We start from the raw sequence: 25,433 nt of genomic DNA, 5'->3' as shown, positions 1-25,433 counted from the left end.
GCATTTTATACTTGTGGCTACATACAAAATTAGTGATTGTCTAAGAAGGGAAGACCTTTGAAACAATGCCTTTTGAGTATATGACAATTACATACTCTTGCCCTCTCATAGTCAGACATTATTTTTCATCCTCCTATAAACAACTATAGTATCTTCAACACCAACTGTAAGACAATGTAAGGGGGCCTTCATGAGGTTCCTTTTGGGAGGGGAGAGTTATGGTAATAAACAGTGTGTCCAAGTTTCTTGTATAAGCAGTTGCCCTATTTCCCCCCACTCCCATTCATGTCATGGCCCTGAGGAGCTCCAACAACTTACTTGCCAGCGAGGTCCACAGCCAGAGGATTTGGAGGAGGAATAATCAGACTGACAGAGGGTACGAGCATGTCCACGCCTCCCGGACCCGTCACGTACCACTTGCTGCGCTCATTGTTGTCCTTCAGGATGCACTCATCACCTTTGTGCACAATTTTCTGTAAGGCAAGCAACCCCGGATTTTGGCTTTATTCATGAATACACATTTTTATCTTTCTTCTCCAAGACAGAAACAGAGATGAAAACCTGCAAACTACCTGAGCCTTTTACCTTATCAGTTTTTCCTCAAAGATAATCTTTACACAACCCAACCATACTGATGCCTTACATAACAAATGTGAGCCTGAAACGTGTGCATAAAGTGGATTAGGTGAAATAATTTTCCAAAGACAGCCAAAAAATCCTTTTGTAGAAGCAAAAACTCGTCACATGGGTTTTCTTTGTGACTTCATGTTTTATATATTAGATTTTAGTGTGTGGGATTCACTTGTCTCGTTCATTTGCTAATAAAATTTTTAAATAAAAAAATTCTGGTATCGGGTCTTCAGAAAAATAACTTTGTGAATTAACTCCAGCATCTATATTGCTTCTTTTCTAAGTTAACTCTATATAGCTTCTTAAAATGGATACTTAAGAATGACAACTATCTTAACTAGCGAAATGTAACAAGACTGATATTTATGTGCTTCAATCTCCCTTTCAACTTACTTTTTACTTCTCCTCTCCATCTAAGTTCTAAAACATTTCTGCATGGTAAAATAACGTCACTGTTTTTATAACACTTATCTAACCAATAAACACGTTTTATATTTCTTAACTCCTCCATAACTTTCAAAAGAAAACAGAGCTGTGGGAATTACATAATTACTAAAACACATCCTCTTTCCTTATAAATATTTGTATTTACCACAGAGCCTGGAGAAGCGATATGCTCAATACTGCATAAAATCTGCACTAACATTCACTTCATATGCAGCAAAAAGGTTATGTCTCATTTCTTTTATGTTAGCAGTTTAAAGATAAGAGTGATCACAGATAAATAACTTTTGCACATTAGGAGAAAAAAAAGTATGAAGACTTAGAATAGTTTAAAAATAAGCCCTGTTTTCACCACTGACAACTCTCATGGGATTCAGAACAAGCTTCTGCTTGTTCAGCGCTTGCTGCTTTGTATACAAAAGCAAAAAGCATTTTATTGTGGCACTTGTTGAAACCTACATTAAATTCTGCTCTTTTGATTGACAAAAATCTACATGTAGAGGAAGGGAAAGCTTTACTATCACTCTGCATATATGAGTACACACCTGGTCTTGTTTGTAGTCACACAGAGCCCTAAGAATAATGGGTTTACTGCTTCTGTAGTCTGGGTTACGTGGCTTCAGCTGCACAATCTTCTTGGACTTGTTCACCAAGTTCTGAACCTGGCGCTTGTATTCAAGGATTTTCTCTCGTTCTTTCTGCAATTGCAAATAAAATCATACCTTAACATAGATCCTCTGAATTTTTTACTAAAGATCCTCAAATGACATTAATGTAGCTACTATGACATTACAAATGAAATAGTGCTATAGTTGCATTTGCTATAAAAAGCCACAAAATCATTTATCTTCAGAGAATATAGGAACCTTTCATAATGAGCGACTCCAGAAGCTACATAGCTGTGACTGAAGTGGGCAGGAAAGAATATCACTGTGTAAAAGGACATTGATAAAACTTAAAGTACGTTTTCCCAAAGGAATTTTCATGTTATTCTCTCCATTTTCATTTTGAGCAATAGTAATTACTTTACCTAAAGTAATTTTCAACAGTAGCTGAGCCTATAAAGAAATTTATTTTGAGAAAAGCCAATGAAAGATGAAGAAAAAGCTTGTGTGAGCTTTGGGCACACACTCTTCTATACAACAATGCACATCAGCAGTCTGTACTGCATCAGGTAGGGCGTGCTATCTCCTGTGTAAGGCTGCCCAGGACCTGGGTCTGAAGATAATACCTCCAGCTCCTTGATCTGGTCCAGAAGGCGCTGCAGGGGCATGTTCTTGTCACAGGGGTACTTCTTTCTGATGGAGTCTTGAAGACCCTTCAGGTAGGCTTCAGTTGACTGGGCCTCTTCAAAAAACTATTAAGAATGAGAGTGATCCAGTGTCAATGAAAAGCAACTCAATAAGCAATATCATCTACTATTTCTATTTCAAGGACTACCTTCCCTAGAAGTCTGTTTGATAGGTGTCTAATGAAAAGCTTAGAGCAGATAGTATTATATATTAACCTACCAATCTATGTTCCTCTAAATTAAAAACCAAAAATAGGATTTAGGCAATACTTTGAAGATTGTTTTCAGTACTTTTTAAAACAGTCAAAAGATAAGGAATTAAGACCTAAAAGACAATTAAATTATTACTAAGCATAAAAACCTGAAAGTAGGCAGCATTTTCTTTGAGGTGAACATCAATGCATTTGGTGATCTGAAGAATCCAGCTCCACTGTGTCTGAAGAGTATCCATGTATGCCTGGAACAAGAAGACATCAGCTGTCCACCACCACTCAGCCATATGGAGGCGTCTATTCTCCCATAGATATGTGAGCCTGAATGAAGCTATGAAGTATTTTTTATCTAATTCCAAATCAAGCAAACTTTTTTCCAAACATTAAAAACAGAATTTTCCAACAGCAAACCCTTGGTACGGTAGAAATTAAATTTTAAAGCCAGTTTTAATAGATACCATTAGGAATATTAGTCAAAACATTCACCAAAATGGCACAGCTACTGACCAATCAGAACGGACACTGGGGATGGTCCTGGAACAAGGTTCCTCCCCTGCACTAAGGCCTGTTCCTAGATCACAGGGAGGTCCAAGACACCTCTATGGAGGGCAATGACATTTCCCAACTGATACAGAAATATTTAAAAATTTTTAATAACCAATGTGACTATACTAGTGCCAACAGCTAATGCACAGCCCACAGATGGCAGTCTAGGACAGAGGTCAGCAAACTACAGCCCCCAAGAGCCACATCTGGCCCACTTGCCTGCATTTAAACACACAGTTTTATTGGAACACGGTCACGCTCATTCATTTACATATTGCTATGGTTGTTTTCACACTGCAATGGCAGGGTTAAATAATTTCAACACACACCAATGGCCAGCAAACCTAAAATATTATTTGGTCCTTTCCAGAAAGACTGTCAAGCTCTGGTCTAGGGTATTGACCCCAAAATATAAAATAAACTTGTCATGGCTTTATGATGCATAAAAATTGTTCATTTGCACAGTCTTACTTTATGAAAAGTTTCTGCTTTTTTCCTAATAGAAATGTAAATCTCATGAAGTCTACCTCAATTTTGTCTGAAGCTGGATGCTGATTGAGAACAAGTTGGTCACTTTCTTGTTTAAGCTTATTGAGCTCCTTTTCCTTAACTTCCAGTTGACTCATGCGTATCTGTGAATGAAAGAAGAACAAATCCTTCAGAGTAAGTCACCATCGGCCTTCCAGCATTTCCACCATAGGATGGTAAATACAAAACTGTATTTGGGAAATGGACAATGCCAAAGAATCCGAGCTTTTTCCTCAAGAACCCTAGGTTTTTTTTTGTTTTGTTTTGTTTTTTGCCCTGGCCAAGTAGCTCAGTTAGAGCATCATCCCAATACGCCAAGGTTGTGAGTTTGATCCTCGGTCGAGGAATACACAAGAAGCAACCAATGAATGCATAAATAAGTGGAACAAAAATTCAATGTTTCTCTCTCTCTCTCCCCCCACCACCTCCCAAGATTAATAAAAAATAAAAATAGAAAAAAAAACAAAGAAACTCTATTAAAAAAAAAGAATCCTTGAATTTTTCAGACCTAAATGGATGTTTGAGCTTATCAAGTATGTGGCTGATGCCAGACATGTCTTGTCCAAATAGAGTGACAGAGATACAATGAACACTGAGATTTTCTAATTTCAGGTTTTAATCCACCATGCTGCTATGCTACATACACTCCAGGATATGTGAAAAGAACGAATTCTTAACACTATAATTTTCTGGGATGTTAATGCATTGTCCCTCTTAAGTCACTGAAAGGAAGGTTTTCATGACCACTTGAACACAGGCTGAATTACAACTGGCTGATAAATTATTACAAATCCATTCACCCCCACCTCCTAGGCCTCTAAGGGAACAGCCTTGAGGCAAGCATCCAGGAACACTTGGGGTGGGGCAAGCTTACAGAGAAGGCCTCTTGTTTCTGAGCAATGTTGGTGTTCTTGTCACTCCAATCATAGAGCAGCTCCTCCTCCTCACAGTCATTGATCCACATGATCTCTCGGGAGGCGGCCTGGATGATGTTCTGCAACTGTCGCAGGTGATCCATTCTCTCAAAGGACGCTTTCTGCACAGGATGTTCAAAATCAGCATTAGGATAACAATATGCAGATTAATGGTATTCTCTGCAGATTTCACAGATACATCCATGTGGTCCCTTTTACCAAAAAAAAAAAGCACAAGAATCAGTAAAATGTTAACCTCTTCCATTCACTGACCACCTGGTACGGGACTCATCCAAACTTACTACGAATAAGGGAGCAATTTTAGATTCAGTGGAACAGCCGAATTCAGAAGGCTCTTGATTCAGATACTGGTGTTTGAGTTCAATAATTAGTTTTAGACTATAAAGGGGAAAATGGGATTCTTAAAAAGATAAAGCAAGCTTTTCCTGCCCTCTCCTATACCCCAAAAACTCAAGATGCCATCCATCATACCCCAGAACTAATAGGAAACAATTGTGTCAATAGTAACCACATTATTTAAAAACTAGCACTGCCAATAAGAAAACATTGAAAAAGTAACAATGGCGTAATACAAATAGGCAGAAGAATGAAAAAAAAATATCTCTTCTTGTAAGTCAAGTAATTGATTCAGAGTTTATCATAAAATGGCCCGGTAAACCTCCTATCTCATAAAAAGATTGTAATTCACAAGTGGAAAAGCTTTATTGCTTTAACTGCAAGTATTTAACAAGTGCTATTGAGGTGACACTTAACTTGCAAATAAGAACAGCACTTAGTACAGTCTTCAGAAAAAAATCTTTTAAAATTCAGCCCTAAAGAAAATGTCAGCAGCAGAAATGAAATTAGTATCTCTAAGTGCCTGAGGTACTTCCAGGTACTTCCAGTCATCAGGCATAACACCTAGCAGGTGCCTTACTCCAAAGCAGCGCTCGCTCCATAGTTATGGAGCAGAACTGAACCAAGGCAGAGGCATCAGAAATAAGTCGGCTTACCAGCAGGTTTTCATACTCCTCCTCCAACTGGTAGATGGCAGACTTCTCGCGCTAGAAGGCAACAAACAGCAGGTAATGATTTCATTCCCCTTGTGGGTGTGCAGAGAAACAGCAGCCCCTCTAAACTCCCTTTTTGTCAGATACTGAGTTTACACCCTTAGAGAGAAAGACTGTTTTCTTTAGGAAATCTTTCACCTACAGGGACCTTTCCCCCTAGTCTGAAGGCAAACCCGCGCTAGCCTGGCGGTGCCATCTCCACAGATGGACGCCTGATCATGGCCACCCACAGACTCACTTGTTACAAAATTGTGAGAGTGTGAAAATACGATTTAGAACTCCCTAGATCTTTGGGAAAATTGGCCAGATAGTCAAGTGGACAAAAGTAAGGCAAAAAAGAAAGCCAGAAGAAGTAGCTCTGTTATAAGTTTTTTTAAAAAAAAGGGGGGTATAGAAATCTGGGGAGAAACTGAGTGCTTAAAATCAGAGGAATATTTTATGTTGTAATTCTCCACCCAGCTTCAAGTCAGTCTTTTCAACAAAGGAAAGGTATCAGGACGAGACCTAATTTCCCCCAGTAGATACATTTTAACTACCACATAGAAAAGAATTCACCAAGGACATAAAACACTATGATTGTCAGATTTTCTCTATTTGAAGGGATACTCTGTGTTCTGCAGAAAAGAACTACCACCCTCAAAATACTCATTTACAAACTATACACAAATGAGTGTCTGTATGCCCTTAGCTTTTTGTTTAACTACTCACCTCCCCACCCCCAACCCCAGTGTTAACACAATCTCCAGTAGATCTATTGAATTCTACTTCCCCATTTATGAAATGGGATTTTTAAAAATTTCCATCTGGGAAAGAAGTCACAGACTAATGTCTCAGACAAAACTGCCTGGAACCCAAGTAATCACACAACCCTTCACTATGCTCTTTGGAGACTCTGAAGTGCAACACTTCAAAGTACCAGGTCGGCTTTAATTTTGTCCAGCTGCCAGCGGTAGTCTCCAATGGCATTGTGGATGCTTCTGTGGCTGTTGATGTTCTGCTCCACCGAGGCCGGGTCCACACCCCAGGACATCACATCCATCTCCACCTGCGAGGGAGAGAGTGGCCTTCATTTCCAATCCTGTGCATCTGGCACATCTTATCTACAATCAGGGGTCAGCGTACCAGGGACATACACAGCTTCCTTTACATCAACCTGAAGATATAAATACTCAATACTGAAACCAAAAAGTGTGTGTGTGTGTGTGTGTGTGTGTGTGTGTGTGTGTGTTTAAAGGCTTGGGATTTCCGAACAGCTAATGGGCGTTGCAAAAACTCGCCTTAACTTGTCTGATCTCAGCTCAAGATGGGCTGAGAGGGAATTCAGAAATGAGATTCTTGAAGCCTAGATCATGTCCTCTGAAGACAAAAGATTTACATGTGTACATGCAAGTGGCATGTGTATGTGTATATATAGTTTAGACACACCTACTTATTATACCTAACATATGTTATAAAATACCAGTAAGTTTCTATAGTCAGGCATTTTTAAATGGGCATCAGAAAAATCATATAGTACTTCCCAAGTGAAATAGCTAACCTAAAAGTATTTTTGTTGTTTTTCTTTAAATTGTTTTGATTAATATAATTGTTGACTCTTTAAATCCAGCATTTACCATTACCTTTTAGGATGCAAAACTCCCTATGGCCAATTTCAAAGAGAAGTCACAAGATACATGTAATGCCTGAACTTCAGTTAATGTTGGCAACATTGAAATTGTGGATTTAGATTAACTTTTTAAAAATTAAATATAACTTCTTTTGTCTCTACTACTTCAAAGTTAAGAATGCCACATAATAAGAATCATACATGTTATTCCATAAATTTCACGCTGTGGCAAGTCTATTATCTCATCTTCTGCACGAGCTCATGTAAATTTCCAAATCACCTGTGTCATCTCCAAGACACGCCAAGGGCAAGCAGTCCAGTCTCGTATTACAGCAAGAACATAACACATATTGTTCTAAGCCACATCCATGTTCTAATATACTTGGCAAGCTTTCAGCAAGGGGAGCCATTTCAGAGTCAGACAACTGAAATTTACCCAGGACTTTGACCCTTCTCTCCCACAGCTCATTTTGGCTTTAACAGAAACAGGTGAGTGCACTGGGACGTTAATACGATGGTCAGGCTCCCGTTCAAGCCCCTCATTACCATCCAGGTGTATAGTATCTGACTGGTCCATCAGCAGAAACACAAGTCAGGGAAACAAAACAAAAACCTGGCACAGGAGATGCGTGACTGCCTACTGACTGTACTGCTGGGAACACTGCTCTCTTATCAGCTGGGCCCTGCAGCCCTGTCTCCTGGGAATGAGAGGAAGAATGCAAGCTATGCTTTGCAGAAGAAGGGATAAGAAGAAAGGGGCCCAAGAGAAGCCCAGAACAAACCAGCAATACGTGATAAAACTGCATAGTTCTTTTGAAACCATAGGGGCCACCTGATCTGAAAAGCATCACTCATCAACTGTTACAAAATGCTGTCAACACCACAACAGAAAACTGAGTCCAAGTGATAATGCCATTTTCCAAAATTTTAAAATGTTGAGCCTTTGCTACAAAGAAATCCTTACAGAGCTATACTCAACATGAATACAGAAAATGATAAAATCTAAGTGGTCATTTTACATAACTGTCATACTAAAAAAGAATTAGGAAAGAAAAAGAAAAAAAAAAGAAATTAGGGAATTTGACATTTCCTAATTTGGTTCAAAGGTTGTTTAACCTAACATCCCCGATCTTTAAGATGTAGTTCAAGCCCCATCAAGCCTTCCTTTAACCAGGTACTTCCATTCCACAGGTACTGATGCGCCATCCCTACCCCTAGTCCCATCTGAGCAGGATTTTAATACAGCTCAAATACAGTATTTAACCCCACTCTGCTCTTCATAGAAACTTGACATTTGGATGTATGTATCTTGTTTTCTTCAATAATATTCATTTTTAGGGCCATAGAACATAATTTTTGAACCCTCAGTTTCTGGCATGATGCCAATACCTATAAACTGCTCAAAAGAATGTGTTTGGAGATTAGAAGGGAATTTTACAATGTATACAATGCTGAATCACTATGTTGTACATCTGAAACTCATATAATATTATATGTCAATTATACCTCAACTAAAAAAAAAAAAGATTAGAAGGGAATTTGAAAACATGCAAAAATGTTTGTAGTTAGGTATCTGGGATTACTAACTTACTTTTAGCCTACCTTCTGTAATAGTGTTATATGGTTCTTATAATAAGTGGGAGAAAAACTTAATGAATGAATGTTTACTCCCATAAGCCAGCATCACTTAGGAAAGTACATATAGAAAAATTTTTAAGTTGTCAAGAAACTTTAGAACCACTGCTAAATTGTTTCAAGAACAAGTAATAAAAGCAGTATTTCTGCCTGGGCTGGTGTGGCTCAGTGGATGAAGTGCCGGCCTTCTAACCTAAAGGTCACCAGTTTGATTCCCAGTCAGGGCACATGCCTGGGTGATGTGCCAGGTCCCCAGTTAGGGGCATGCGAGAGGCAACCAAAACATTTCTTGTACATTAATGTTTCCCTCCCTCTTTCTCCCTCCCTTCTCCTCTCTCTGAAAATAAATAAATAACCAGTATTTCTTACAACCACAACCACATTGCAAAACAAATGGTCTCTCCATAACTTATCATTCTGACATAGGCATCTTCTCAGGAGAAGGAAGGTTCATTAGTGCCAGGTTTTCATGATTAAATTCCCATCTACATGATTATGGCATATTTCTACTGCCACCTGTTCATTACAGCGTATAATTACTACATAAAACAACAAAACAGTAATTAACATTGAAAAATATTTGTAGAAACTACGGTTCCAGGGAAAGGCTCAGCACACACACTTCTTGTGATTACTTAACTTCACTCCCACACCAGTGACGTAAGTAATGATTGCACAAGAGAGCTGACACTTCAAAAATATAAGGTAAGCAACCAGTGAGCCCAAACCAGAATATCCAGTTTTAGTGTTTCCAGCTCCTCCAAATTTGTTAACATTTTAAATGAACTTCCACAACATTCTTTTTTAAGTACCTATCAATAACAGATAAAATCAGTTATCACTGAAGTAGAACAGTGAAATTTTTTAGCACATAAAGTCCCACAACAGATTTTCCAGTTGTGCACAGAGAGCTAAATAGTCAACATCTATTAATGAAATTATACCTGTTAAATATTACCTGTGTGATAAAGTATGATTGTAAAACAATGAGGATGATTTTCTATGTCATACGGGGGGGGGGGCTGACAAGTTTCATTCATTGCAAAAATAAAAGCCCATTTTCAAATTGTATATGAGGACAATTCTAAAAAGAGCAAGTCATTGCTGTTAGCTGAGGTCCAGAACATGCTTTGTGGTCCTGACCACTGGGTGGACCCTGCCTGTTCCATTCTCCTGGCCTACACAGACCTGGGATGTTAGTGAACCAGCCCCTGACCCCCTGGAAGCTGATTACTTACCCTCTGCTGCCTCATCCACCCCAGACCTTCACTGGTGACACGCTTGGTGAATTCATCCCACCCGGAGCCACTCTGACAGGTGTACCCTCCACCACCCTTGGAGCTGGCCCTTCGGACTCGGGGGACACTGATGGCTTTATATAGGGCACGCATTTGCTCCTGGAGCTGAAGCAGTCTGAAAGGAAAGGAAAACAATTATACCAGCATAGGAAAACTGCCCATGAAAACACGTGCTGGGCAAATTTCCCCTTTGCTGAGTCTCTTTTGTGTCAGTACAGAGGTCACAAATGTTTTTATTTGAAGAATATTTTTCTTTACCACATGATGTGAATCTGAGTCACATACAAAAACTTAAATATTCTGATGCTAAAAGCATGAAACATTATAGAACGTGCCACTGGCTTTGCCTAAACTGGCCACACCTTTCACTTTCTCTTGAGTTTTACCCTGCGGGTTTTGAGAGTAAAATTCCAGGTACCATGAGAGCAAAATCAGACTGTACATCTCTGCTTTAAATTGCATTTCCAGCTCTAAGACTCTCAATTTTGTTTTCATTAAACTGAGCTTGACTTGATATTAGACTCTTAAAAGACGAATGCTGGGCACCAAAGACCTTTGCTGTCCCCTGAATGGAGGTAAGGTTTGCATAACAGACTCAGCCCTTTAAAATAAGCACACTCTTTTGGGCAGGTCTGTTCAATTCTCGTGGCAGCTTTGATTCCACAAAAGATGAAGGTGGTGGTTTTAGTCAATTTGTATTAGACAGACATAAAGCTGCAAAATACCAACTAAGCGAGCCTGACCTTGTGAGTATCTGTGCTTCCTTCAAGGGAAGACCTGAGTCAGGGGATTGAATGTAACTGGGTGTATGACATTCTTCTGCATTCATGCTCTCTGGGAATACCTTTTCTGATAAGCATCGCAAGGCTGACCCATCTGCCGCATCTCTCTGATCAAGCTATCAGTAATTTCCATCTGATCATTGGCCTGAGCGAAACACTCATCCAGCTCTCTGCTCCGAGCCAGTTGTATTCCATCTCCATATCTCAGTTCCTAAAAGGAAGAATAAAGGTAGGTTCATTAGCCAAAATTTGTGAACTGTATTTTAAATTTTTGCCAGGCCTTTAAAAGTATGCTTACAGAATGCAAATCTTTCCCTTTCTTCTTTATCTTAAATGCCTATCTTTCATATTTACACAGAACTCTCATCTAATGGGAATATTACTATGGTAAGAACACTGTGCCATTATACTGGCTAAGGCGTTGTACATACAAACTGAGCTTTTCCTGCATCTTACGAGAAAGTAATTTTTCAATTATTAAAAAGAACTTAAGAGTCTAATTTACTATATTGGGACAATTAATTTCCTTGTTTTGATGATGCATTACTTATGTGAGATGTCACCTTTGGAGGAAGCTGGGTGATGGGTATCCGAGACTGCTCTGCACTACTTTTACAACTTCTTGTGAATCTATAGTTATTTCAGGGCCATACAGGGGCTTTCGCTAGAATTTTAGAATTGCTGCTTTCGTTTGGCTTCAGCCAAATGCCAACCCCTATTTCTCTAAACAGAAATGTTAGTGAATATGGTCCATTTCCCCAACATCATTGCACCTCAGTGCATATAAATACAAATAAACTTAAAATATAATGCCACGTAAATTTGTGGAACTACATGTAAAACATACGCCAGCCACCGCAAATGTTCAAGACTGGGTGTGTATGTGTAAATCGTGAAGTCGCAGGTGCCTCCTGTTCATCTTTTAGAGGACTGTGTTTCAAATCAAGAAGCTTTAAATAACCAGAACTAGAACAAAGTTGGTTTGCTGAGCCCCAAATATCTTTTTACATGGACTAAAGTTAGTAAACCAGAACAAAAACCTACACAATATCTAAGACTAAGAAATCAGAACATTAAGATAGTCTCCAAATAGAACAAATAAATTCATTTGATTAAAATCCCTCTTTTTATTTAACAGGGGTACTTTGTGATGAGTCAGATTCCAGATTTAACCTGTACATTAATGTCAACATCGAGGAGACTAAAGAGATACAGTAAATCGGGGTAGGGACAAAACAGGTGGCCATGGCCCCACCATTCTCTAGTCTGTTTTTAGGAAACTCGGAGCAAATGTGAATGCTACAGTCTTTTGAAATAAAACCTTTAAACAGAAAAAACATCATGGAATCTGTGATTTCTAATCCGGCATCAATGTGATGCTTAACTCTCTCAGTAATATCAAGGAATATCATGAGGCTTTCATAAATGTTACCATTTTCCCTCCATTTTCAATTGCTTTTTATCCCTTTTTGTTTCTCAAATAGAATTGTTCTTACAATATGATAATTTTTTCCTGAAAAATCCAGTGACATAAAACATTTCTAAGAAAAGAAAGTTATTACAAAATAAAAGACAACAGGGTGTTGCAATTCCAACAGGTTGTTACAATCTGCAATGTAAACATCTGTTGAAAAAAAAAGTTGTGAAAACTGGTTCCCTTTGTTCAACAAACTTTACAAGTAGGTTAAGAAGATGTACATCCCTATCTAGTCTGTTTTGAAAAGATAATCTCCAAACACTGAGTGGAGGAAGGCAGTGAATGAGGACACACAGGTGAGGGTGGTGAGCATATAAGCGAAACGGGAACGAAATCAGGCGTGGGTGATACTTGAGAACAAGAAAGCCTACCGGCTGCACAATTAGCTCAGCCCGCATCAGGCAATCGGCACAGTTCTGTAGAAGCTCCTGGATGGTGTTCTGGTTCTGCTGCCTGGACATCGTTCCTGTTTGACTAATGAGACAAACACAAAAAGAAGGTGTGAATTTTTTCCCAATTCTGAAATAATTTCAAACTTTCAGAGAAGTTGCAAAAATGAGAAAAAAACATGCCTATAAATCCCCCCTTAGCCCGGATTCCCCAAATTGTTAACATCTTCCGAGTCGCCTTTATCCACCTCTCTGTATGCAAGTGTATTTACACATTTTTCTTAACTATTTGAGAATAATCATGGCCCTTTAACCCAAAATATTTCAGTATGTATTTCCTAAGAATAAAGACATTCAATTATATAACCACAGATTAATCCTCAAATCAGAACATTTAAAATGGATTGAATACTGGTTTCTACCCTACAGAACTTTTTCAAATTTCACTTGTTAGTCCAATAATGACTTTCACACCACTTTTTTTTTTTCCAGGTCCAATATCCAATCCAGAAGTACTCTTCTGAGTTGTAAAAACACATTTCTAGCAGCTTACCTATCACACCTCTTGCTTCACCCAACCACAGTGCCCAGTCCCCAAGTCCCTGGAGGAAGACCTCACAGCATAAGCATGTTACTGGCCAGTCTGGCTAAGGAAAATAGTAGGAGAAAGAATAAAGCTTATTTGACAGAAATATTTTCTGCAATCACAGTGAAAAAAAATAATGATAAAGAAATAATGGTGTAAAGAAAGTGATGAGAATTTAAACATCTTTAATGCAAAGACACGCCACTTTTCCTTTCAAGATGATCCTAGAACATTGTTCTCTACAATGTTGCTCATCCACACGTACATTTCAAATGAAGCCCTTCTCTGGAAGGCATATGACAGAAACCTTAAAACAACAGAGGTGTTTAAGAAGCATATTGTAGATGTCCCATATTTTAAAGAAAACAATTACAAGAATTTAATTTGCTCCAGATACAAGTAAAAAGAGAAAGGTATAATAACACAGACATACTTTTTAATTTGACAGGACACATTATGCCACAGCAGCAGAGCCTACTATGTTAGTTTAAGAGAGATTTAAAGCATATTAAATTATCGTCTCATGATTGGGAAAAGGGCTCCTGAATGGGCTACAAGAAGCCTGAGTCCTTCAGGGGACCTCAGAGCCACCTAGGCCTTGGACCAGCACCCCTGCTGATAAAAACTGATTGATGCCTGTTTGATGTACTAGACATTACCTGTGTCAGGGGTGGGTGGGGCGGGTGTGTTTGTAAATGTTTCAAAGAAAGAATTGAATGTAAAAAAAAGGTTTGAAAAACACAGGCTGTACTATGCATAGATGGTGTAAAATCACAAGCGAGCAGGGAATTTCTCCCACCAGGCCTGATCTCTCTCTCTCTCTCTCTCTCTCTCTCTCTCTCTACCTCCCCCCATTTATGGTCCCTCCATGAAGTAAGGCTCCCCAACAAGCCAGCACTAGCTGAATCTATGTGGGTGAGGAGCCAAGCTTTCCCTGGGAACCACTCCCAGGTGATGACATGGCTCCTCCAGGCAGGCCCAGGCAAGGAACCGCCTGCACTGCCCACCTATCAAAACCAGGTCTCCACACCCCTCCGCACCCCACACCCCCTCAGCCAGTCTTTCTTTTGATCAGAATTCCACAGGAAACCTGGCACCCTGCTCATCCTGCTGAAATACAAACAGGGCTGCATCAGTCGTCTAAACTTACACAAATTCCCACTAACTTAGAATCAGAACATTTTCCAAAACGTACTTATTGTAGAGGAAAGAAATTCAAGAAACAATAAAAAATTCAGAAATACAGAAACCTCATTTAGAATTCTAAGATGGAAAAGGAATTAGGAAGGTCCTGTGTAATTAAATTTATTTTCTTTTACTGAAGGGAGATGAGAGTACCTTTCTTCTGAAGTATTTAGTAATTCTGTTCAGCTATTGGTTCAGAGAGTAATCCCCACAAAAAATACCAGTCCCTAGGATACAAGTGAAAGGGCTATCTCTTAACAATGGCAGGTCCGAGTTTCTTAAATGATTTAATAATGTGTGCTACTGTAAAAACTATCACACACCAAGCTATTAGGCAAGGGGGGGGGGCTGAGTGAGCAGTTTATGAGAACTCTCCAGCATCTTTGCAACTTTTATATCAATATAAAACTGTTGCAAAATAAAAATGTATTTAAAAGAGTCCAAACTCAGCTGTTAATGAATATACCAAGGTGTATATATGTCTTTTTAAAGTCAGTTTATGACTAAATTCATTTGACAACAAAATATAAAACTCACCAGCTTCTTTTTACCCAGCTTCTAGAGGAGTTAGTTATAGAGCACTCAGAAATTAACTGTATCCAGGAAGAAGAGAAATGAGGCAATTAAATGTTGGCTTAAAATAGTGGACTTCCCATGTTTTTTTTTTTTTCGGGGGAGAGGGTTCCCTCCTACTTTTAGAAGACATTCCTACTTCTAGAGAGAGCAGTTGACATCTCTATTAAGATAAGTAACCTTATCTGCTTCCCCTTACCTTCATACATGTGAACTTAAAAAAATAATAAAAACAGGGAACTTCATATGCTGTTAATAATCCTAAAAATAATTCTTCATACTTTACTAAAGGACTTGCATACATTTATAACACACACCCTTGATATCCACTAAAACCCAGTGGGTTTTGGTTGACATTTTAGTAAATAGATTAACACCTTCATAGGAAGAGGAATTTATAAAATTGAATCCCTTCAAGGATCAAAAAATGAGAAGTTAAAGTGTTAAAACAATGTAATGAGGAATCTTTGGTACTGTTATTCACCTATAAGAATCTTTGGTACTGACTAATCAAATTTCGTCTTATACATAACTTTTCAATCTGTGTCTGGTCCTTAAAGCAAGATCTACCACTCCTGTCTCTCATCTGTAAGAATCTCACTTCTGTCTGAGTATGGCTAAGAGCCCCTTTGGAAGCAGACCTAGGGGGAATGGGAACCTGCTGAAGAACTCAGTCCTCAAAGTGAGATGGAGGAAGGGAGACTCAGGCCCTGAGGTTTAATGACTGGGGAAAAGAAAATCCACCTTCACACTTCAGGTTGCTGTCTCAGCCCAGAACTGGCTGAACTAAAATCAAGGAGGAAGTGCAGATAGAAGGGATTTTGACCCATTGGGTCAGTCCTGCGACAGACACTCAACACTGTGCAGATCTGGATTCTTCAGCATGACAGCCAGGAGAGCTTGCTTCAGCGAACACATCCATTTTTTTAAAAGTTGTGTGTCACTGAAAAAAATTTAAGTCAAATCCTATTTTTTACTGACCACATAACAATTTTAGATCTTTTTTTTTTTAATCTTAGAAATGCTCTAGACCTCGTTTTTCCATCTATTGGGCTAGATGGTACCTAAGATTTCTCTAGCTCATGCTTCCTGTAATTCTATTTTTATAAAAACACCAAACTCATTTCTCCTTTGAAAGTAATACAAAAGTCTATGTTCTGACTAATGGTAATAAGTTTCCACTTCAATTCATATAGTGAATGCACTTTGGGGAAATGCAAAATCCTAGCATGTGTGAAAAAAATGATTTTAAAAAGTTTACTTACTAAATAAGTATATAAGGACTTAAAAAAACCCTAAGCCTCAAAGAAATTTTCAATACTGGTACATGTAGGTGTTAGGGGTGCAGAGTTTTTAAATTACATTAAAATTCAACTAACAAGGTCCAGGTTCACTTTTTAAATCCCATTCCAGTGTCATGGAAGATGAAAGATGTGATGTTAAAAAGAGAAAGAAAAACTAATTTGGGCCAAATCAGTAAAAAACTATTGACCCAAATTAAAATTAATAAGTTGTCCTTGAAAAAAGAATGTTCTTAAAAGTTTTTAAGTTTTCTGAAATTCTGTTTTATCTTCAAACTCACAAAGACAAATGATTCATACTACAAAAAATCTGCCTGCACAAACTTTTTTAAAGTTCCTTCTAAAACTTGTTTAAACAAGTAATGTTTCCAACAGCTTGCTCAAAGATCCCTTCATCAGTGGCTAAAAGAAAAACACGTTCTGGATTTAAATCCCAGGATGGAACCCATGAATGTGTGAACAATATTATAGAGCTTTGCATGTTTCATTTACCACTCTAAGTAACACTCTTTTCTTTAAAAGTAACTCTGAAATTGGCTGTCTTAAGGCTTTAGTTTTGACACTTGTTGTTCGGAATATTATAAATGAAAAAGAAAAGAATTATTTTGAAGAGAGGCAAGTAGTATTACAAGGCAAAAATATTTTTAAATAACAATAGTTACTCTCCTTGTTTTATAAAAATAATTTTACAAAATCTATTCTGTTCATTAGACCCTTGGCCCATACCACCTAACTCTGTGTTTCTTTTGTATATATACTTTCTGTCCCATTGGATTTCTTCTTCCTTCTTTCCCTTCCTCCGACTCTATCTCTTTCTGTCCCCCTCTCCCCTCCATATCTATCCCTGTCTCTATCTCTAGTCTTTCTTTTGTTCATTCATAGACAGAAGGTCCCACACATGTGCCAGAAATGGTGTCTTACGTCTTCTTTATAATTTTCAAAGCATTTTCACATATACTGAGTTTCTTTAAAGAATCTTAAGAAGAAAAAAAAATGTGATGTCTGTAAAAAGAATATTTTTTCTTCTTTATTTAAGGACAATACTCTAGTTCCAAGGAGCACCCAACACTACCATCCTCCAGAAGTTGCAGAGCAAATGCTGCCTCTTCTACTGAGCTTACCCACACACACCTCTGCCCTCCTTCTTCCAGTTATTTACACACCTATCTTCCTCACTCCTGGAGACTGAAGTCCCACATCTTAGTCCCACACCTTCAACTTCTGAATGCACCTAACAACACAATTTGCATACAGAAGGTACTTAATGCACGTTTGGTTGGTTTAGTAAAGCAGAAAAAAAAACAAAGTCAAATAAAAGACTGCTATGAGGATGTTACCACCCACCTCATTACCCTAATATCCAAAGCTTGACCAGGTAGCACACATCTATTCCTACAACTCAACAATGAGCAAAAAAGGGTGCTTTTTTCCCTATAAATTTTAAAAAGAGGGCTTCCTCTGAGCCTTCATTTTGTCCTCACCCAGGAGCTTTGAAACAAATACAGTAATAAAAGGTCCATTTTCTTTCCACATTTATTATTTTTACACTGTTTTTGATGGAGGGGATGGGGAGGTGGGAAGGAGACTGATCACATATCTTTAACTTCAAAAAGACTTTGAAGTAGGGCACACTTGAGAGTCCACTCCCTGCTCAGTCACTTCCGGTCATATGGTCTGTGACACTGAGCAAGATAGACTCACTGTGCTTGGAGTTTCTGCATCTGCAACGTGGAGGCAGACTCACCTCCGGCCGCTGCCCCGATGCTTGAGCCATTACTGTTTGCCCAGCAAAAATGAAATCCTCACTGCAAGCTAGCTCTTGTGTGGTAGCTGCTGCTGCTGCTATGACATGATTCTCAGATTTCATTTTGCTTTTTCACTTTGTAATTTTCACCCCAGTTCATAACTTTAAGGATATGCAGCAGCAAACTGGGGGTGGAATGAGAAGCAGAGAAAGAGAGAAATGGATTAAGTATTAAGCATGAGACATTACAGAGGTTCTTAAAATTACCTACAAGACCTGAAAATATTAGTTTAAGACAATTCAAAAAGAGTAATATGTTTTAACAACATGAAAGAACATACAGAGGGATAAGAAAATTCAGAAAAAGATGTGCTCCTTTCCTTTATTAAGCAGGAATGACAGACATATGAATATTTGGTCCTTACAAATTCAATGTCAAAATAGGGATTTCTATTTTGAATTAGTTCTCTGTACGAAAACTTACATTCATTCTGGTCTAAAAAAAATTATTTACAAGTTATCTGATTATCCATTAATAAGTCAACTCCTTTTTAAAAATTTTTTTCAAGTGCCAGATGAAGCAAGGAACATTACATTTGCATGTCAAAAATTTTAATTCCAAAAACTTAGACCTCTTACTAACCTGTGATCATTTTCATGAAATGTAGATTTCACATTCATGGAGCCTTTGAAGGTCCTGGACCCTTCTGGCCCAAGGTGTCAATTATTGGGCTGCACTAGCATTTTACAGGACATTGCTTCCAATGAGTAGCTCACTGAGTCGTGGGGTCTGTGAGCCGATTACATCAACATCAGAACCACACCTGACCATTTTCCCACGAGTGTAAGGGGGAGAAAGAGAAAGACAAAGGGTGGGGCAGTGCTCTAAGCACTGATGCCTGCAGACTGCGGAAGCACTCCTCTAGAACCTCCTCTTCTGGAAAGACTGGTTAGCAGAGAACTGAGTTAGACTCTTCAGGTCACACCCAAGCCCTCCTTCGCTCCACCCTAAGAAGTCAGCATTGAGGCATCAGGGCATCAGCAGTTTTTCTTCTTTCCCAAGACATTTCAATCACCTGAGTGACAATGAATTATGCCCATATTTAGAGAAAATATTAACCACTGTTGAAAACACTGTTGTGTTTTGTAGATAGGACCAACAAATTCATTTGGCTTAGTGTAGCATCATACTGTGTTTTCCTAAGCAGATGGAAACTCCACAGGAATATTAATGAAAGAACACAATAATTATGAGATAGAGTTCACAGGAATACAACAAATTAAAAAGAAGTAAAAACTGAGAAAAGCTTACAAGTAGAAAAGATGAATGCTATTCACTACAGATTGATAGTTTGATTTTTTTCTTGCGTCACTGTGGTATACTGAATTCAAATGTAGTTCAATCTCTGTGTGACCAAGGTCAAGTTCATTTAACCACTTTAACTTCCATTTTCCATCTGCAAAATGGGAAGTTTGTCGTGAGGCCTGAGATGAGTATATAATATACTTGGTCCACAGAGAAGTGTTTGACAGGTGATGGTAACTATTATTAACCATTGATCTGATATTTTTATAAAATATGTAACTTATTCAAACTTAATAACCATGTAAATGTTATCTGCCACATACTAAGCTGAAATGAATCTTACTTTGCAATCATTGCCCAAAAAAATATTTAGAAAGTAGATTCTATGTCACCCAACTCTCAGCATGTTTTCTCAGACTCTCCCATGCCTCTCACATCCAGTCTTGGCTGAAACTGCCACTCTACCTAGCAATATTTACTTTCCTGACCCACTGCCACCAAACTCAGTCGGATTTTTATCACCTCCTTCCTTCTCTGGTGTAACTGGTTCCTTAAGCCAACTCCCTCCTGCAGGCTCTACCCACTTCATGCCACCCTACACACTGCAACCAGAGAAACGGTCCAAAAGCTCACCTATGACCATCTTGTTTCTTTCAATGCAGGAGACCTTCACTGGCTTCAATGAAAATCTGCAATGGCTCCCCTCTGCCTATATAAATTTCCCACCGTGAAATCAAAGTATCTCAGGCTCTGGCCCCAACCAACCCTTCCTCAGAAAAGACATCACTCTGTAGGCCTTGACTTTGCTACTGGTTTTCCACCTCTCAACTGTTCTCAAGCTCTCTGGAATGCTCTCTGCCCACTCACCTTTACCAGCTGAAATAAATACTCCCAAGTCTAATTCAACACCACTTTCTTTATAAAATCTTACTAAAGTCATACTACAGATGTTATCTTATCTCCTTATGAAAGCTCTGAGTCATTTATACCCTTCCTGTCCATTATCCTTTTGTATTATATACTATGTATCTACTTTTCCTTTAAAGAGCATGGCTCCTTTCAAAAAGCCTTTGTATTTTCACCTTTGAAATTACCCAACACTCAACACAAAGCAGATGCTTAATAAATATTTGCTGAATGAATTAAGAAATGAAATTGAGATACTTGCACTGTATAAGCACTGGACTGTCAAGTGGAATAAACAAGGAACACTCTCTAAAGGCACAAGACAATAGGAGGACACAGAGGAGGGGCCTTGGGTTCTCTCATCAACTCAGCCACAAGAGGACTGGGATTTGGGGCAAGTCTTAATCTCCTTGTCTCTAAAGGGGAAAAGTAAGCATTCTGTACCCCTTCGCATTCCCTGAGATGCTAATTTAGTGCAAATAGACCTGTTTATTTCATGAAAAAAATAACAGGCTTATTTTAAAAGGCAGTTTAAAACAAACTTAAAATGTATATCAAATAGTGATCACATGCATTTTGATTTTGAAATCATGAGTTCTAGAGAAAAATAACAGCAATTATAACCACGTATTTCTTAAGTTTAATGACTCGGCTTTTAATCCTATAAAATCACACTTTGATCAGCGGGGACTTTGTCACTTGGCCACCAAACTTCCCTACATATTTGTCACTTCTTTGAGCTACAGGAATAAAACTAGAGTAATTCTGCCTTAATTGAAAACAATATTAAAAAAAAAGAAAACAATATTAATATAATATCCTATACCAAAAAAATACGAAGTTTATATTTTCAAAAATATACCTATTGTGTTATCAATCATATAATATTTATCAAACTTTAAAATATTAAGTAGAGCAGAGAAGAAGTTAATAAAGTAATGCAAATTCCATCCAGCCTAAAATAAAGACACAAAAGACAGGTCAGGGGAGAAGGGAGAATTAGAAGTTAGATATAATACCATCCTAAAAATTGACAAATGTTATTAATGTAAAGGATAAAGCGAAGATGTTTTAAAATCACTTTAAAAGGAAAAATAAGAATTGAGCTCTCTACACACTCAAATTAGTTTATTAGGAAGGGCTAAATACAAACATTGACTGTTTCAAAAATCACCAATCTAATTCAGACATTAAAGGAGCAACTTTTTTAACTAAATGAGTTTAAATTCAACCAGTAGTTTTCATGCTGGTTTTGTGTTTTAAAAACAAAACACCTTTATTTGAGAAAATGTTTGGTCAGAAAAGCACTAATTAAAATTTTGATCATTTATTTAGCAGAGGGCAGTGGGGTCACAGGTGGCATCCTACTTCCACAGAGTGCATGCACGGACAAACAAATCCCTCTGCACAAAACCACCAAGCCTTCAGGAAAACAGGTGCGGGTGCATGGCCTGTCTCTTCCGTCAGTCGTCACTATTTTAAAATGCAGAAATCAGCATTTGTGGGCAATTTTGTATTATGCTAATTCTTCAGTTCCACCAGGATCCATAGCAGGTAGCAGCGGGACAGACCCGATGGGGGGCGGAAACCCACGACCTGATAGCGAAAGAAATGACCCACTGCGTGCTGAGTCCAGTTCCTCAGTCTTACGCCTGGCCGACCAACATCAGTAAGCAGAAAAATACCCTTCTCCAAGTTAGGTCTGTTAGGTTTATAAACAGCCTTTAGGTTGGAAAAACCAAACACAAGAAATGACGCTTTACTACTATGAGAAAACGTCGAGACTTCCCTAAATTTAATGTTTCGGTGAGGAATCCTTCATATAGTTCATTAGCCAATATATTAACTACCAATTTCTTTTACAAGAAGCCAAAGGAATTTAATTTCTATTAACAGTAATGTTTATTGTCAATTTTAAAAACAGGGACTCAAGGATAGGATAACAGAGGCATATTTTTTAAAAAAGAAAGAAAACTTGTTTCCCTTAAATGCCGCAGGAAAAAAAAAAACAAAAACAAAAATTTTGAGTTAGATTTAAATCTGTGGATATTAAAAATGTGCTTTCCAAATTCTGGAAGACTGGAAGGGAAAAGTAAAGTTTCAGATTTAAATGGCTGGCCGAATTTTAAAACACTTAAAAAACCAAAGTAAAAAACTGGAAAAAGTTTCTCTCCATTCTCTCTATTGCTTGGTACTTTTTCCCTGGGAATCCCCAGGTGCATTTTGTTCAGAAAAAAAGAGGTCAAGATTCAGACAATTGTTTACTAACTCACAGTTCGCAAAATAAATTACCAAGATGCTCCGGGAAAAATAAGTAAATCAATCAATCTAAGCAGAAAACAGGCTGCAACTCGAATAGTCCCTGCCTTCAAAACTGCGGGCCAAACAAAAAACCCCTGGAGTGCATTCAGGTTGCTCCTCCCCAGGCTGAGGCTACAAAGCACGGTAAAATTTGTTCTGGAAACCAGGCGTCTTTTCCGAAAGTCCTACATAGGGAAGGCTTTCGGGGTAAGGGTCTGCAGTAGTCGGGAGGGTGCGGAATGCGAATTCTCCCGGCTCACGTGGGCATCCAGAGCCCAGTAGCCGGGACCCGGTAAAGGCAGGTTAGGTTCCTCCACCCACTCAAGGGACTCCCTCAGTTGGTTTCCTGGATGACTCGGAGAAACAGACCCTGTCTTCCCAGTGGACCTCTCTCTCTAAGGTAGCCTGGACTAGGCCGGCACCCAACATCGTCGGCGAGCAAAGGAGGGGCGCGGCGCCCTCCCTGGGCTGCTAAAGGTGCAGGACCCTGCGCCGCGCTACAATAAGATCGTTCTTTGGGTGCTTTATAAAAAGTGGGAAACACAGGACGCAAACGCGGGGCCATAGGTCCGCTCACCGGCAGGGGCTACCGCGCGGCTGGCCGTGGGCGACCGGCGCCTCCCCGCAGAGCTGCGACCCAAGGGCCAGGTGGCCGCCCCTGTCAGGCCGCTTCGTTTGAGTAGCAGGGGAGGGCGAGGACAGGACCCTGAGCCTCCCGGACGCGCAATTTCTACACAAAAGCCGTGGGACTGCTGACATGGTCCCGGGGTGATCAGGAATTTAGGGTGAGCCAGTAGGCACAACTGAGCTCCGAGTCCAACCCTGGCCACTAAAGGGGCCTGAGCCCTCCTCGTTCCTTTGCTGTTTTACTTTGGTTACAGTGAGAGGTTGGGTTTTGTTGTCTCAACCCGCCGGCCGCACCTCCCCACCTGCCGACCAGGACAAAGGGGATGCCAGCCCGCGCTGGCTGTGCAAGGGACCATCCTGGAAACAGCCGAGACCTCCCAAGGCCCTCCCCGCCCGCCGTGCCCTGCCCGGACCACTAGCTGGCCGGTCTCCGGGCCCCGTAAGGGACAAAGGCTGGATCGAGTCTCCGCTCGCACACAGCTACACCGGTCTCCGCAGCGCAATGGGCGTCAGGCCACCTGGGTCCTGCCCCAGCACGAACAGGAAATGCTCTCATGACCTCGGGCAAACCGACTTTCCTCTTTCTAGACCTGGGTGTCTTCTTCCGTCAGGGGAAATCTGTCCCTCCTTTTTCCCAAAGGGCTGAGATTGACTCTGATAAAGAGTGTGGAGACCCCGCAGCCCAACCCCGGCGCCCCGCGCACGCCGCGCGCTCCGGTACCGGGCGGTACCCACCAGTAGCCGTCCGAGTTCTGGTCGTTGACCGTGTAGCGCCGGGAGTAGTACATCCTGCTGGTGCCGCCGCCGCCTCCCCCGCCGCCGCCGCCGCCGCCGCCGCCGCCGTAGGTCACCTCGTAGCGCAAGTCAGGGCCGGACTCCGCGCGGGTCATACGGCCCAGAGTGTTGATCCGCGGGTGGGACCCTCCGTTGCAGCTCATGTTGGCGGTCACTCAGAGAGCCACTCAGCGCCAAGGCATAAGCGAGGGTGGCCGGCTCGGAGGGGGCGCAGGGCTTCAAAGGAAAGGCCAAACACTGGAGACTAGCGTGGAGAGGCCGAAGTTTTGCGAGCACGCCCCTCTCCAGCGGGGCCGTTCCGGCCGCTGCGAGCGCGGCGCGGCTGGCGGAGAACCGACGCTAGCGACGGCCACTGGCGGGGAGCCGGAGCGGGAGGAAGAGCTGTGGCTCGGAGGGCGGCGAGGGCGCACAGGAGCTGCGTCGCACCTGGGTGTTGGTGTTGGTCGGTGTGGTGCGAGTCTCCTCCCCGCTGGCACCCGGCGCCGAGCCACACCTGGCCCGTTTCTTTCCAGGGCGGGGTGCGGACGCCACCCCTCCCCCTTCCCCCCGCAGGTGTCCTAGACGCGCTGAGGCCGCCCCCTCTCCACCCGCCAGCCGGCGGCTCCGCCCTGCGCCGCGGAGGTCTGAGTAACACCAGGAGGGGCGGGGTCCCCCGGACCCGAACGCCCCGGGCGCGGCTGTCCAGGGAAGGACGTGCGATTACAGGGGCCGCCCCACTCAGCGCTCCGGCTTCAGTGGCCAGAAAGCCCAGGCCTTGTTTTGGATGATTCTAAGGTCCCCAAGACGGAAATAAGCTGAAAAGTAAGAACCGTTCTACTGGACACTTTCTTATTAAACATTTATTTTTGTTCATCCCTGGAAACGGTGCCAACTAAGTTTTGACTAGAAACATAATTGAGGAGAGAATGCTTTAGATGAGGAGGTTTTGCTTGGGGGCTTTTTGAATTTTCTTTTATTCCAGTAATCGAGAAAATTGCTGACATGTAAAACGATTTTTACACAGAACCACCACTTTCCGGAGCAGACTTCACAATAAATACATACTTTTTTTCGGCATGGAGATAAAAGCACTATACCCCATTTCCATGGGATAACAAAAAAATAAATTACAGTTCCTTTTCTTTTGCCTGTTCGTGGCCATTTAAAACTAGAAATTGCAAAGACTTCCACCCTGATATCCAGTTTCGAAATTTTGTGAGATACCGTGGGAAAGCTTGTCTCTGACTTCCCTGAGCACCTTCACCCTAGACCCAGCCCTTTCGAAACTCAGAAACTCAGCCTTCTGGG

The 25,433-nt window shown here is 40.5% G+C and overlaps 1 protein-coding gene across 3 annotated transcripts in view; it reads right to left on the bottom strand.

Annotated features, from left to right (window-relative positions):
* Positions 1 to 24,565, bottom strand: part of DSP (desmoplakin) — a 39,905-nt gene extending 15,340 nt beyond the window's left edge. Inside the window, exons 1-12 of one of the 3 annotated variants that reach the window (XM_090269853.1) lie at positions 24,087 to 24,565; positions 12,805 to 12,907; positions 11,019 to 11,167; positions 10,115 to 10,289; positions 6,552 to 6,680; positions 5,579 to 5,629; positions 4,526 to 4,687; positions 3,651 to 3,755; positions 2,727 to 2,822; positions 2,306 to 2,431; positions 1,620 to 1,772; positions 319 to 473 (exon numbers count right to left, since the gene is read on the bottom strand). In XM_090269853.1, the coding sequence (XP_090125979.1) occupies positions 319 to 473; positions 1,620 to 1,772; positions 2,306 to 2,431; positions 2,727 to 2,822; positions 3,651 to 3,755; positions 4,526 to 4,687; positions 5,579 to 5,629; positions 6,552 to 6,680; positions 10,115 to 10,289; positions 11,019 to 11,167; positions 12,805 to 12,907; positions 24,087 to 24,289 (1,607 nt within the window). In that variant the 5' untranslated portion in view covers positions 24,290 to 24,565. The remainder of the gene's footprint in view (positions 1 to 318; positions 474 to 1,619; positions 1,773 to 2,305; positions 2,432 to 2,726; positions 2,823 to 3,650; positions 3,756 to 4,525; positions 4,688 to 5,578; positions 5,630 to 6,551; positions 6,681 to 10,114; positions 10,290 to 11,018; positions 11,168 to 12,804; positions 12,908 to 24,086) is intronic. The other 2 variants (XM_090269854.1, XM_090269855.1) reach the window with 2 other exon arrangements.
* Between the last annotated feature and the right edge of the window lie 868 nt (positions 24,566 to 25,433).

The sequence above is a fragment of the Furipterus horrens genome, unplaced genomic scaffold, assembly GCF_987537825.1.
Source record: "Furipterus horrens unplaced genomic scaffold, mFurHor1.1.pri manual_scaffold_3, whole genome shotgun sequence".
NCBI lineage: Eukaryota > Metazoa > Chordata > Mammalia > Chiroptera > Furipteridae > Furipterus > Furipterus horrens.
Note: the sequence above shows the minus strand (reverse complement) of the source record. Positions and strands in the feature narration are given on the sequence as shown.